This window comes from Hyperolius riggenbachi, chromosome 11 (assembly GCF_040937935.1).
Source record: "Hyperolius riggenbachi isolate aHypRig1 chromosome 11, aHypRig1.pri, whole genome shotgun sequence".
Taxonomy (NCBI): domain Eukaryota; kingdom Metazoa; phylum Chordata; class Amphibia; order Anura; family Hyperoliidae; genus Hyperolius; species Hyperolius riggenbachi.
In genome coordinates, this window is record NC_090656.1 from 241523814 (window position 1) to 241536704 (window position 12891).

The window sequence follows — 12891 nt, forward strand, 5'->3', positions numbered from 1 at the left end:
TTTCCACTTCATCCTCTCCTCTCTATTTTACGACAGCTTTAGTCATTTTATACTCTTTCTTATGGTCATTTTGACTGGACTCCTGAAGAAGTGAACCCTAATCACGAAACACGTTACATCATTGGGTCTCTCCTGCGGTAGAATTTATGGAATCCCAATCTTCTTGAATGTTTTTGAAGATGTGTAAATATATGTAGTTTGGTCAAGAGAAAAAAACAACTTTTTGAGCATTGTAGTAGACCAAATATTTACTTTTCTCTATTCTATGTGAAACAATTATGAACATGCATTTAAAGAGAGTCTGAAGCGAGATAAATCTCGCTTCAGACCTCATAGATAGCAGGGGCATGTGTGCCCCTGCTAAACCGCCGCTATCGCGCCGCTAAACTGGGTCCCTGATCCCCCAAATCCCCTCGGTGCAGCGGGGGAGCGCTTCCTGGTTGGGGCAGGGCTAACCACCGCAGCCCTGCCCCACGCGCGTCTGTCAGCGCGTATCTCCGCCTCTCCCCCGCCCCTCTCAGTCTTCCTTCACTGAGAGGGGCGGGGGAGAGGCGGGATGCGCGTCTGATAGACGAGACTGGGGGCAGGGCTGCGGCCGTTAGCCCTGCCTCAAGGAAGGGAAGATTTACGACCAAGACTACGACCAAGTGTCGCAGTGGGGGGTTTGGGGGTGAAGGGACCCCCGTTTAGCTGCGGGATAGCGGCGGTTTAGCAGGGGCACACGTGCCCCTGCTAACTATGAGCTCTGAAGTGAGATTTATTCTCGCTTCAGAGTCTCTTTAAAGATCCTACCTAACTGGTGTATAGATAGACCTTGTTTAGTCTTTTTTTTTAATCACTCTTTCACAATAAAATGTATAGGTTTTATAAAAATCTCTTCTACATTTGGGTGATTCAATGAATGTAATAATTAGGATGTTGGGCTTAAAGCGGATCCGATAACTATAACAAGTAACTTGTCTATATATCTTATCTAAAATTTAGATGGTTTACACAGCATATCTATCTGCAAACAGTTTTAATAGAATATGATTATTTCTTCCTGTGATACAATGAGGGCAGCCATGTTGTTTGTACACATTACACAGAGGCAGGCTTATCTGCATCTTGAGCCATCAGCCTAATCCCCCCTCCTCCCCTCTGCCTCTGAAATTAATGGCTAGTAACACCTCCCCCTCCTCCTGCCCAGACTGAGCTCCCATGATCCCTTGCTACTGTATGAAAATGCCTTGGCTCTCTGAAAACCTGTGGGCGTGGCTTGTTTAGTTTATAGGGAATTAGAGTATTAAAACAAAAACAAAAAAGTATTTGGCTTGAGGAAAGCCCTATAAACAATAGGAAAGGAACACAATTATGCAATGAGTAAAAGTTCACCTCGGATCCACTTTAGATTATGAGCCTTGCCAACATCTTTTAAATGCTACCTTAAAGTGCACCTGAGATGGGTTTACTAAAAGATACTAACCCGGGGCTTCCTCCAGCCCCATGAGCAGCGATGCGTCCCTGGCCGCCCTCCTGCGTGCCTCCGTTCAGCTGTAATCAGCCCCGGTAATCTGGCTCAGGCACGCCAGTCGAGCTCTTCATGCACGGAAGGGCCGCGCTTGTGCAGAAGAGACAACTGGTGCAGGCACGTATGTTCCGGCCGCCAGTGAGTTGGGTGCAAGGTGAGGCGAATGATGGCTCTCCCTGCTGCCGCTAAACTCCCCGACGGTGTAAATTACTATTTTATTCTGGCATCAGCCCTTCAATCTCTGGACATGACTAGTGGTGGCGAATGAGATTCTAATGCTTTCACTTTGCATGCTTAGGCAATGCAAACGGTATGCAGATTGTAACAAATCCAATTAAAAACTACAGGAAGTGGTTTTAATTGGCTCAGTTCCAAACTGTATACAATTTGCATTACATTTGAATGCAAGCCGGGATTCTTAGCATCCCATTGGCCATCTGTAATCATCAAGTTAAGTACTGCTTCTTTAATTTACAACTGGCTGCTATCATATTCCCTACCACAGGTTATTTCCCTATAAAACCACAGCAGTCTTCACATCACACTCCTCCCATCCATTCGCCAATAGCTTTATCTCTATGGGCCTGATTCACAAAGCGGTGCTAACAGTTAGCACCCTGGTGAAAAGCCCTTTATCACGCCTAAACTCAGTTTAGGGGCTCGATTCACAAAGCGGTGCTAACCCAGTTAGAGACTTTAGGGACTTGATTTACAAAGCGGTGATAACTCAGTTATCACGCCTAAAAGACTTTAGGCATGATAACCTTTGCACCACTGAGTTATCACCGATTTTCGCGCGCAAAGTCCCATAGGGCTTAATGGGAGCTTCGCGCGAAGCGGGGACGCTTCTTATCATGCCTAAAGTGAGTTTAGGCGTGATAAGGGGCTTTTCACTGGCGTGCAAACACTTTGCACCGCTTTGTGAATCAAGCCCTAGGCATGATAACCATTGCACCACTCTGGTGAAAAGCCAGTTTAGGGGCCTGATTCACAAAGCGGTGCTAACAGTTAGCACGCTGGTGAAAAGCCCTTTATCATGCCTAAACTCAGTTTAGGCATGATAAGTTTAGGTGTGATAAGTTTAGGTGTGATAAGTTTAGGCATGATAAGTTTAGGTGTGATAAGTTTAGGCATGCTAAGTTTAGATAAGTTTAGATCGTTTGCAAAGTACTGCACGCAAAGAAGCGCCATTAAACTTTATACGAAGTGCACCAGTCTTTGCTAGCGTAAAACTTTTGATCAGCTGTGCACTGCGGTGCTAACGCAGTTGGCGCTTAAACTTATCATGCCTAAACTTATCACACCTAAACTTATCATGCCTAAACTTATCACACCTAAACTTATCACACCTAAACTTATCATGCCTAAACTGAGTTTAGGCATGATAAAGGGCTTTTCACCAGCGTGCTAATGTTAGCACCGCTTTGTGAATCAGGCCCCTAAACTTATCACACCTGGGCCTCGATTCACAAAGCGGTGATAACCCAGTTATCACGCCTAAAAGACTTTAGGCGTGATGACCTTTTCACCACTGAGTTATCACCGATTTTTCCTGCTCTTCGCGCGAAGTTACCGCGCGTAAGCGCGTTCGCGCGTACGCGCGTAAGAGCGCGCGCAAAGTCCCATAGGGCTTAATGGGAGCTTCGCGCGAAGCGTCGGGTGTTGCGCGCGCACTTACGCGCGTACGCGCGGCAACTTCGCGCGAGTTTCTTCTTATCATGCCTAAAGTGACTTTAGGCGTGATAAGGGCCTTTTCACCATGGTGCTAACACTTTGCACCGCTTTGTGAATCGAGCCCATCATGCCTAAACTTATCACACCTAGGGCCTGATTCACAAAGCGGTGCTAACAGTTAGCACCCTCGTGAAAAGCCCTTTATCATGCCTAAACTCAGTTTAGGCATGATAAGTTTAGGTGTGATAAGTTTAGGTGTGATAAGTTTAGGCATGATAAGTTTAGGTGTGATAAGTTTAGGTGTGATAAGTTTAAGCGCCAACTGCGTTAGAACCGCAGTGCACAGCTGATCAAAAGTTTTACGCTAGCAAAGACTGGTGCACTTCGTATAAAGTTTAATGGCGCTGCTTTGCGTGCGGGACTTTGCAAGCGATCTAAACTTATCTACACTTAGCATGCCTAAACTTATCACACCTAAACTTATCACACCTAAACTTATCACACCTAAACTGGCTTTTCACCAGAGTGGTGCAATGGTTATCATGCCTAAAGTCTCTAACTGGGTTATCACCACTTTGTGAATCGAGCCCCTAAACTGGCTTTTCACCAGAGTGGTGCAATGGTTATCATGCCTAGGCCTCGATTCACAAAGTGGTGATAACCCAGTTATCACGCCTAAAAGACTTTAGGCGTGATGACCTTTTCACCACTGAGTTATCACCGATTTTTCCTGCTCTTCGCGCGAAGTTACCGCGCGTAAGCGCGTGAGTGCGCGCGCAAAGTCCCATAGGGCTTAATGGGAGCTTCGCGCGAAGCGTCGGGTGTTGCGCGCGCACTTACGCGCGTACGCGCGGCAACTTCGCGCGAGTTTCTTCTTATCATGCCTAAAGTGACTTTAGGCGTGATAAGGGCCTTTTCACCACGGTGCTAACACTTTGCACCGCTTGGTGAATCGAGCCCCTAAAGGGCTTGATTCACAAAGCGGTGCTAACCTACTTAGCACGTCTAAAGTCTTTAGACGCGCTAACCAGAGTGCTAAGTAGGTTAGCACCGGATTTCTCAATCAGATCGTGCGCTAACTTTGCGCGCGTAAAGTTTTACGCGCGCAAAGTTTTATGCGCGCTAAGTCCCATAGGCTTTAATGGGCACTTCGCGCGGTGCGCCCTGTGCTCTGTGCAGTACGCGCGTAAAGTTTTACGCGCATAAAGTTTTGCGCGCGTAAAGTTTTATGCGCGAAAAGCTTGTTTAGACGTGCTAAGGGGGTTTTCACAGGCGTGCTAACAGTTAGCACCGCTTTGTGAATCAAGCCCAAAGTCTCTAACTGGGTTAGCACCGCTTTGTGAATCAAGCCCAATGGGCTCGATTCACAAAGCGGTGCTAACCCAGTTAGCATGCCTAAAAGACTTTAGGCATGATAACCATTGCACCATGCTGGTGAAAAGCCAGTTTAGGCGTGATAAGTTTAGGCGTGATAAGTTTAGGTGTGATAAGTTTAGGCATGATAAGTTTAGATAAGTTTAGATCGCTTGCAAAGTCCCGCACGCAAAGCAGCGCCATTAAACTTTATACAAAGTGCACCAGTGTTTGCTAGCGTAAAGCTTTTGATCAGCTGTGCACTGCGGTGCTAACGCAGTTGCCGCTTAAACTTATCATGCCTAAACTTATCACACCTAAACTTATCATGCCTAAACTGAGTTTAGACATGATAAAGGGCTTTTCACCAGGGTGCTAACTGTTAGCACCGCTTTGTGAATCAGGCCCAATATGTTATTTAGAAATAAAGGTGCATTTTTTCCTGTGTTCCTTTTCAGACCACCTCCAACCAAAAAAAGGTCTGAATGGCAATACTATGGGCTCGATTCACCAAGCGGTGCAAAGTGTTAGCACCGTGGTGAAAAGGCCCTTATCACGCCTAAACTCAGTTTAGGCATGATAAGAAGGGCTTCGCGCGAAGTTACCGCGCGTACGCGCGTAAGTGCGCGCGCAGCACCCGACGCTTCGCGCGAAGCTCCCATTAAACCCTATGGGACTTTGCGCGCGCTCTTACGCGCTTATGCGCGGTAACTTCGCGCGAAGAGCAGGAAAAATCGGTGATAACTCAGTGGTGAAAAGGTCATCACGCCTAAAGGGCCTGATTCACAAAGCGGTGCTAACAGTTAGCACGCTGGTGAAAAGCCCTTTATCATGCCTAAACTCAGTTTAGGCATGATAAGTTTAGGTGTGATAAGTTTAGGTGTGATAAGTTTAGGCATGATAAGTTTAGGTGTGATAAGTTTAGGCATGATAAGTTTAAGCACCAACTGCGTTAGCACCGCAGTGCACAGCTGATCAAAAGTTTTGCGCTAGCAAAGTCTGGTGCACTTCGCATAGAGTTTAATGGCGCTGCTTTGCGTTCGGGACTTTGCACGCTATCTACACTTATCTAAACTTAGCATGCCTAAACTTATCACACCTAAACTTATCACACCTAAACTTATCACACCTAAACTGGCTTTTCACCAGCATGGTGCAATGGTTATCATGCCTAAAGTCTTTTAGGAGTGCTAACTGGGTTAGCACCGCTTTGTGAATCAGGCCCAAAGTCTTTTAGGCGTGATAACTGGGTTATCACCGCTTTGTGAATCGAGGCCTATATGTAGCCAGGCACTGTGTACAATTAGATGACCATATAACGTTTATATCTGGTACATCATAGTGGATAGAATTATATTTCTATAAGTATCACTCCCTTATTTCTCCCGAAGCTGAAGCCTTGCTATAGCATTGTGCTTTAACCTCCAGTCTGGTTCCCTCCCCTGCCTCTCCCTCCCCTGCTCTCTTCCAGCCTGGATCAAATTACTTCTCTTTTCACGGTGTGTAGGAGAGAGAAGAGACAGGAGAACTGCTGCAGCCTGTCTTATCCTGTCTATTTGCTATAATTCTTATTTCAGATGTCTGTCTGTCTGCCTAGATTAGATCGCATGGACATAAGGGGTGGAGTTATGACAACAATCCCCCAGCATCCTTTGCACCTATGGTTTGGAAAGAAAACAAATAGGCCAGTTCCCCAATTCCACATTGAGGGTGGGGATGTCAAGACCATATGTGGAATATGGACCTTGGGGACGAGAAAATCACACTTTATCATGTGTGAGTTTATATATCTTGGCAACTTATTAGGTTTAAAGAAAACTGTAATTTATAATTTAGGTACTCTTTAAACTATATCCATAATTATAAGCCCTTATTTGCAAAAGTAATAGTGATATACCCTCACGACATACATATACAAAAAAAAGTCCCTAAGATAACTATTTATGTTTGTTTTGTTTTTTTTTAAATGGTGTAAGTGTTTTATTTTGGTAACCATGGGGTAGGAGGTGAAAGGGTTAATAGCTAATGAGGGATTTATTTTTATATATATTTATTTTAGTGTTTGTGAGTGTATTTTTACTTTTCGTCCACTAGATGCCCCATACTTTATTCCTGTGTACTGTGAACAGTACACAGGAAGTGTTGTATATGCATTTTTTTTTTTTACTTTCACTTTGTGAATGAACACCGGCATCTTGCTGATTACAAGAAAATTGATCAGCTTTGGGAACACATGTTCCCATTCGCCAATCACGGATTGCCAAGAGTCTGATGGGAGTGCCCGACAACAAGGAAGAGGTGAATTTCTACGCCACTGAGATGAAGTTCACTGGGGCGTAGAAAAGTGTAGCTGAGCTAGGGAAGCAGTTAAAGGATGTCCAAATTTAGGCTCCATTTATCCACAATTTGTGCCTCAATGATGTGAAGTCATCAGTGCCTATAGACAGGCGTACAATAACCACAAAAGGGCAATTTTTTTTTTTTTTTTTTAATAAAAGTTTTTTTTATTATATTCACATTGTTTAAACAGTTTAAATGATATATTTTTTGGTAGTGTGTTTGTATATATAAATCCATCTCACATTCCCTATATACAGTAGAGCAAGCAGACATACATGTGATAAGGTCCCGGGTCCATAGCTCTGCATGCTTCATGGTGAAAGTTGTCTGGCTTTCCTCTCAGCTGTCAGTGAGATGGGAGTGACTGTGTCATGGAAGCAGCACTGGGGGAGACATTAACAATTGCAAATTACCATGTGAAATTATAATTATGCAAAATACGTGCTCATCACTAATTGCAACAGACCAATGGGAATCCTCCCTCAAAGGGTTCTCATTGGTCTGTTGCAGTCCAGGGGGAGGGGGCTGCGATTTGTATACCAGCGCTCCTCCTGTGCAGCGGACTGAGCGACATTGGTAGCAGCAGCGGAGGACTCAAATGTGACCGCGGCAAGTTAGTGAGATTGTGCAAACGTACGACCAGCCATGTGAGAACGGACACCGTCTACCCTCATAGGCTACCACTGATTCCATCAACATCCGCTTCACCCAACCGATCCATGAACAACCGTGCACCGCACATCTTTGCATTGCGCTCATTGGAACGATCAGGTCCGTTCTGAATGGATTGATGTGGAAGGGTCTTGTTGCTTTGCATGGGATCCGAACACATCTGTCCGTATACATAAACCAATAATAATAGATACATACCGTTTCCTTCCGCTACGTGGAATGTTTCTTATGCTTGTGTGATCCAGGCATAAAACGATCAAAAAAGTAAAGCTAGCAATAACCCAATGTGCCAAGTCGACCGATCCCTATCCAATTGGAGTTCACTCAAACTACTCAGTTCCAATACATTTCACCAGAAACCAATCCAGCATCAAGTGTTGTGCCACTCGAAGCAGTGCAACATTATGAGTCATTCATCTCCTACTGCTCCTGCCCCGCCCCCCAGGGCCGGCGCTACCATTAAGGCAAAGGAGGCAGCTGCCCCAGGGCCCCAGAGCTTGTACGGGCCCCCAGGGGCTACAAGAGGAAAAAAAAAATTTTCAAATCGGCCTTATAGTTTTTGAGAAAATCGATTTTAAAGTTTCAAAGGAAAAAAAAATACACATTTAAAAACCTGCCGACTTTAATGGTTAATAGCAAATCCACCTTAAATGCTAGAAACCCTAAATTTGCAGGATATGTTAAGGAGATCATTAGGAATAAGAGGAAAAAACAATTTTTCAAAAAGACTTTATAGTTTTTGAGAAAATCGATTTTAAAGTTTCGAAGGAAAAAAGTATACTTTTAAATGCGGTAAATGTCACTTTTAGTAGTAAACCTAACGGTAGTGTAATTTTACATGCATCAAACGAAAGCGCAATAAATTTCCTGACGGGGTTTCCAGGGGGTCTATACGCAGCCGCAGCGCTTTGGCCAGGGATCGCTATACAGCCGCAATATGGCTGTATGAAGATCCCTGGCATTTTTTCCTATTTTCCCAATTTTTTTTTTATGTTTAGAGTGTGGGAATTTTTTTTTTAAAAAAATTATGTGGGGTCCCCCCTCCTGAAACTTTTTAACCCCTTGTCCCCCATGCAGGCTGGGATAACCAGAATGTGGAGCTCTGACCGATTGGGACTTCACACCCTGACTATACCAGCTGCAAAAAAGGTCCCCTAATGCCGATTTTTGTTCCGGGGTATATGTTGGGGGGGCCCCCCAGGTTTATTTTGCCCTGGGGCCCCATTGTTGCTTAAACCGGCCCTGCCGCCCCCATCATCACATGCACATTTGAGGGGAACTATCCCATATTTTGTTTTTCGAAAAGCGTTCCAGAGCTTAAGTGCGTTAAAGCCTTGTACACATCATGCTCTGTAATTACTGCCTGGAATAATCATTGGTGATGGTTTGGGGGTGTCCAGATGATTGCTTTACAGACAATCTGGTATCACCTGAGCAGCCTGTTTTGTTCTATAGAAAGATAGAGGGAAGGGGAGCAATTAGCAGTGGATGAGCGAGGCCATTGGTTGTTTACTGATGCGTTATGATGACTGGTTAAAGTGTAACTGTCGGGCATAAAATCTAAAATCAATTCTTTATTTTTATCTGGTAAACAAGTAATAGGGATGCTAATCAGGCAATCCAAAAGTTAAAAATCACTCTTAAGGGACCCATACATTTGCCGACCAACCAACCAATCGATCATTCCAATTCGATTATTATAATCGAATTGGATTAAAATTGGTGCTGCCAAGTGCATGCCCGACTGACAAAGCGACCAATTTCGGGGACAGAAATTGGCTGCACGGTCGATCGTGCATGCTGGAAAATTTCAGACCGAGGTTGGTTGTTTCGGTGTGCAGCAGTACGCCGGCCGAATTGCGAACAAGTGATGAGATGACGAAACCCCCACCACTGCCGCCGCAATGTATAAATGTATGTAGTGTAGTGCATTATACATTACATTACATATACATTAACTGTCTGGTGTCAGCCTCCACGCAGTTTCCGTCCATCTCACCGGGTTCCACATACACGCCGGCGGCGCATAGCGGCTGACGTCAGACGCTATGTGCCGCTAGCGTGTATGCGGCTTACCGGCTAGATGGACGGACACCGTGCGGAAGCTGCTACAGGACAGGTAATGTATAAATGCCCTACACTACATACATTTATACATCTCTCTAGCCGCCGCTCTTCCCCCCTCACCTTGCAGCAACTTCAGACCTCGATCAGCGGCGACCTGACCAGTAATGCGGGCGCCGGACGCACCCGCTCTATATGCGGAAGTGATGTCACTTCCGCATATCAGTGCGGGCGCTGGGTCCTAGCGCCCGCACTATTGGTCGCCGCCTGATCGAGGTCTGACGCGGCAGCCAGGAGGGGGTGAGCAGCGGCTACAGGGGAGGTGAGCGGCGGCCAGGGGGGGCAGCGGGCGGCCAGGGGGAGGCAGCGGCACCCCCTGGCTCTATGTGCGGACGCCCATGTTGGTATTCCGTATGCGCTACTGGCGTGTGACGTCTCACTTCGGCGCATAGTGTCTGACATCAGACGCTAGGTACCAGTAGCATGTACGAATAGCCACCCGGAGGTTACAGACATCGCGCGGAGGCTGCAACAGGACAAGTAATTTATACATTGCGGTGAGAGTTTCGTAATCACGTCACTCGTTCCAGAAATCATTGCCGTACCGCCGCACACCCGACCAAGAAACTTCGGCGAAAAAACGACAAATTTCTGTCCCGAAATTGGTCGCTTTGTCGGTCGGGCATGCACTTGGCAGCAACGATTTTCATCCAATTTGATAATATTCGAATTGGATGGTTGATTTGATAATAATCAAATTGGATGGTCGATCCGCCGCCAAGTCGCCTGATGTACGGGCACCTTAGTCTTGTAAGCAATTTAAAAATCTGTGGTAAACGCACGTCCAATAAAAGGGTAACACTCTATGGGAGCGCTCCTCCTTCTTGTCTCTCAGCTTATAATGGGGCCTGCTGGCAATCAATGGGGGTCAGTTTACAAGCTCTGACAAGGTCAAGGCTACAGCTTCTATACGAGACATTCAGGTTTACTGAGGAGACACGTATATGAATACATTAGTGATGACAGAACTCACCAAAGGTGTATGTGGCGAGGAAGCCTTTTCTAACCACAGAGTAGTCACTACGGAAGGCCAGAAGCATGGAATGGCTGGTGGAGGTCACTGGTGCAGAAGGGACGGAGGAACCACACAAGGGACCCAAGAGAGGAACCTTTGGAGAACTTGCGTCATATATGGTCAAGTGGTCGTAACCACATTTCTCATCATTCTCCACATCAAGAGTCACGATCGTCAGCCGCACCTAGAAGTGGAACAATGGAAGTTTCTTATAGTTTTCTAGGATGAAGTTCAACCACTTGACACTCACTGCACCTCAATCCCGAGGAAAGAACAGCCACGAGGGTAAAAATGATCTCCCCCAAGTGGATAGAGGTACTTTACAGCATATTAGAAATAATTAATGAAATGCTAATTATGCTGGTTTTCATGCAGATGTAATCCAAATAGTATCAATTTATTTCATCAACAAGTCCATACAGTGACAGGGAGACAGAACAAGCACAACAGCTACTCCGGTGTCCTGGCCAAGCGGCCACTGTGATTGGTTGTCATAGTGTTGAAGGGGTCTGGAACTAATTAGGGGGCTCTTGATCACTCCTCGATCATATCAGGCGTCCAATGACAGCCTAGCTCAGTTGGGGAGAGTGACTATGTTTGCCCAGCAGTATAAACCATGGGTTAGCATTTACTGTGTTCTGAAACACCGTTATTTTAATATATGCAGGCATGAAATAGTTATGAAATTTGACTGAGGTGCTCGTGTCTGATTTCCCTAGCTTTTTAACATATTTTTGTGGTTGCTGTTTTACCCGAGGAAGCAGGAAAACCCACAAAACGTGTTGTTGAAAATGTTCTGTGTGCAGCAAACCTCTTAAAAGCATACCGAGGCAATGTGACTACTTTGAGAGAGGCGATCCAACCATACCTCTCCTTCATAAACTGTTTTTAATGGTTGTATAATGTTTGGGCTCCTATACTCTTAGCATGTAACTATTAGGCCCGGTTCACATTAGCGTTCGCTATCCGGATTTTCCGGATCTGATCCGGACCGCATACTGTACAAACGGAACGTACGTTCTGCATAGCAATGTAAAGTCTATGCGGACGTTCACACGTGTCCGTTCCGTACAGTACGGAGCCGGATCGGATCCGGACTCCGGACTCTTTTCCAACATGCGCTATTTTTTGGCTCCGGATCTCCGGCCCACGCACCCGGACCGGAGCCGGACCTGAGCCTGACTGCAGCATCCGGAACACAGAAACCAATGGGGAACGGAAGGCACAGAACACACTGCCTACAGAAACCTGACGTTCTACCCCACTTCCTATGCGTATCCAAGCGGCCATTTCGGATGGGGACACATGGGCCAAGCATGTCTGGAGTGGAGCAGCAGTGACAGACGTGCTGGAGCTGTTTGGCAGAATGTCGGAGGTGGAGGTGAGGCCTACAGCGGAGGAACCTGATTCTACAGGTGCACCAGGTGCACCTTCTGCTGACCCCAACATTTTCTTATTTAAATTTAACTATTTTTTGCCCACGGATCCGGATGGCAGCCTGATGCATGCCTGATGCAAACTGTACGGTTCTGATCAGGATCAGGTCAGGATCCGATCAGGATCCGGTCCATTTACTTGCCAAAACGCAAGTGTGAACAGGGCCTTACTGTGAACTTACCTTCAGGTTTCCTGGCGCGTTTATGACCCACACGCAGTCCACATCAAGAGGGTAATCCTGCGGGTAGCCCGGGGAGGTGATATTTAATTTAACCGTGTTGATAACACTCCCACATTGAACTGCCAGAAAAAAAGAATACATACAATATCAGTTATTAAAGCACACCTGTGAAGGATAACATGGCTGGAAACAGGAGGCAGTGGGGACTTTTTTTTATATAGGAAAATTGAAAAGACTAAGTAAGCGAATTGGTGAACGTGTTGCTAATATTCGTGATGCAGACTTTTAAAGCCCGCTAGACAAACACTTCCTTGATTTCCATAAAGGGCGTTTGTAAATTTCGGACGCCACGGAAAATCGGGCGCAGGAACAGTACCGATAGTAGAATATCAGTAAATGTACCGATATTGTACAATTTAAAGTGTTAACTTTCGTTAGTAAAATATAAGTAATTGTTACCGATATTTTACTATAGCTAAACCTAGCCCTACTCTCACACAGAACTCTCCATCTACCGATGCCTAACGCTTAAACCCCCACACCCGGCGGTGCCTAAACATAAGACCACCACTGGTGCCTAACCCC

The 12891-nt window shown here is 45.8% G+C and overlaps 1 protein-coding gene across 1 annotated transcript in view; it reads right to left on the reverse strand.

Moving 5' to 3' along the window:
- LOC137537977 (astacin-like metalloendopeptidase) overlaps positions 1 to 12891 on the reverse strand; it is a 103511-nt gene that overhangs the window by 28135 nt on the left and 62485 nt on the right. Inside the window, exons 11-12 of the mRNA XM_068259898.1 lie at positions 12307 to 12425; positions 10647 to 10872 (exon numbers count right to left, since the gene is read on the reverse strand). Of these exons, the coding sequence (XP_068115999.1) occupies positions 10647 to 10872; positions 12307 to 12425 (345 nt within the window). The remainder of the gene's footprint in view (positions 1 to 10646; positions 10873 to 12306; positions 12426 to 12891) is intronic.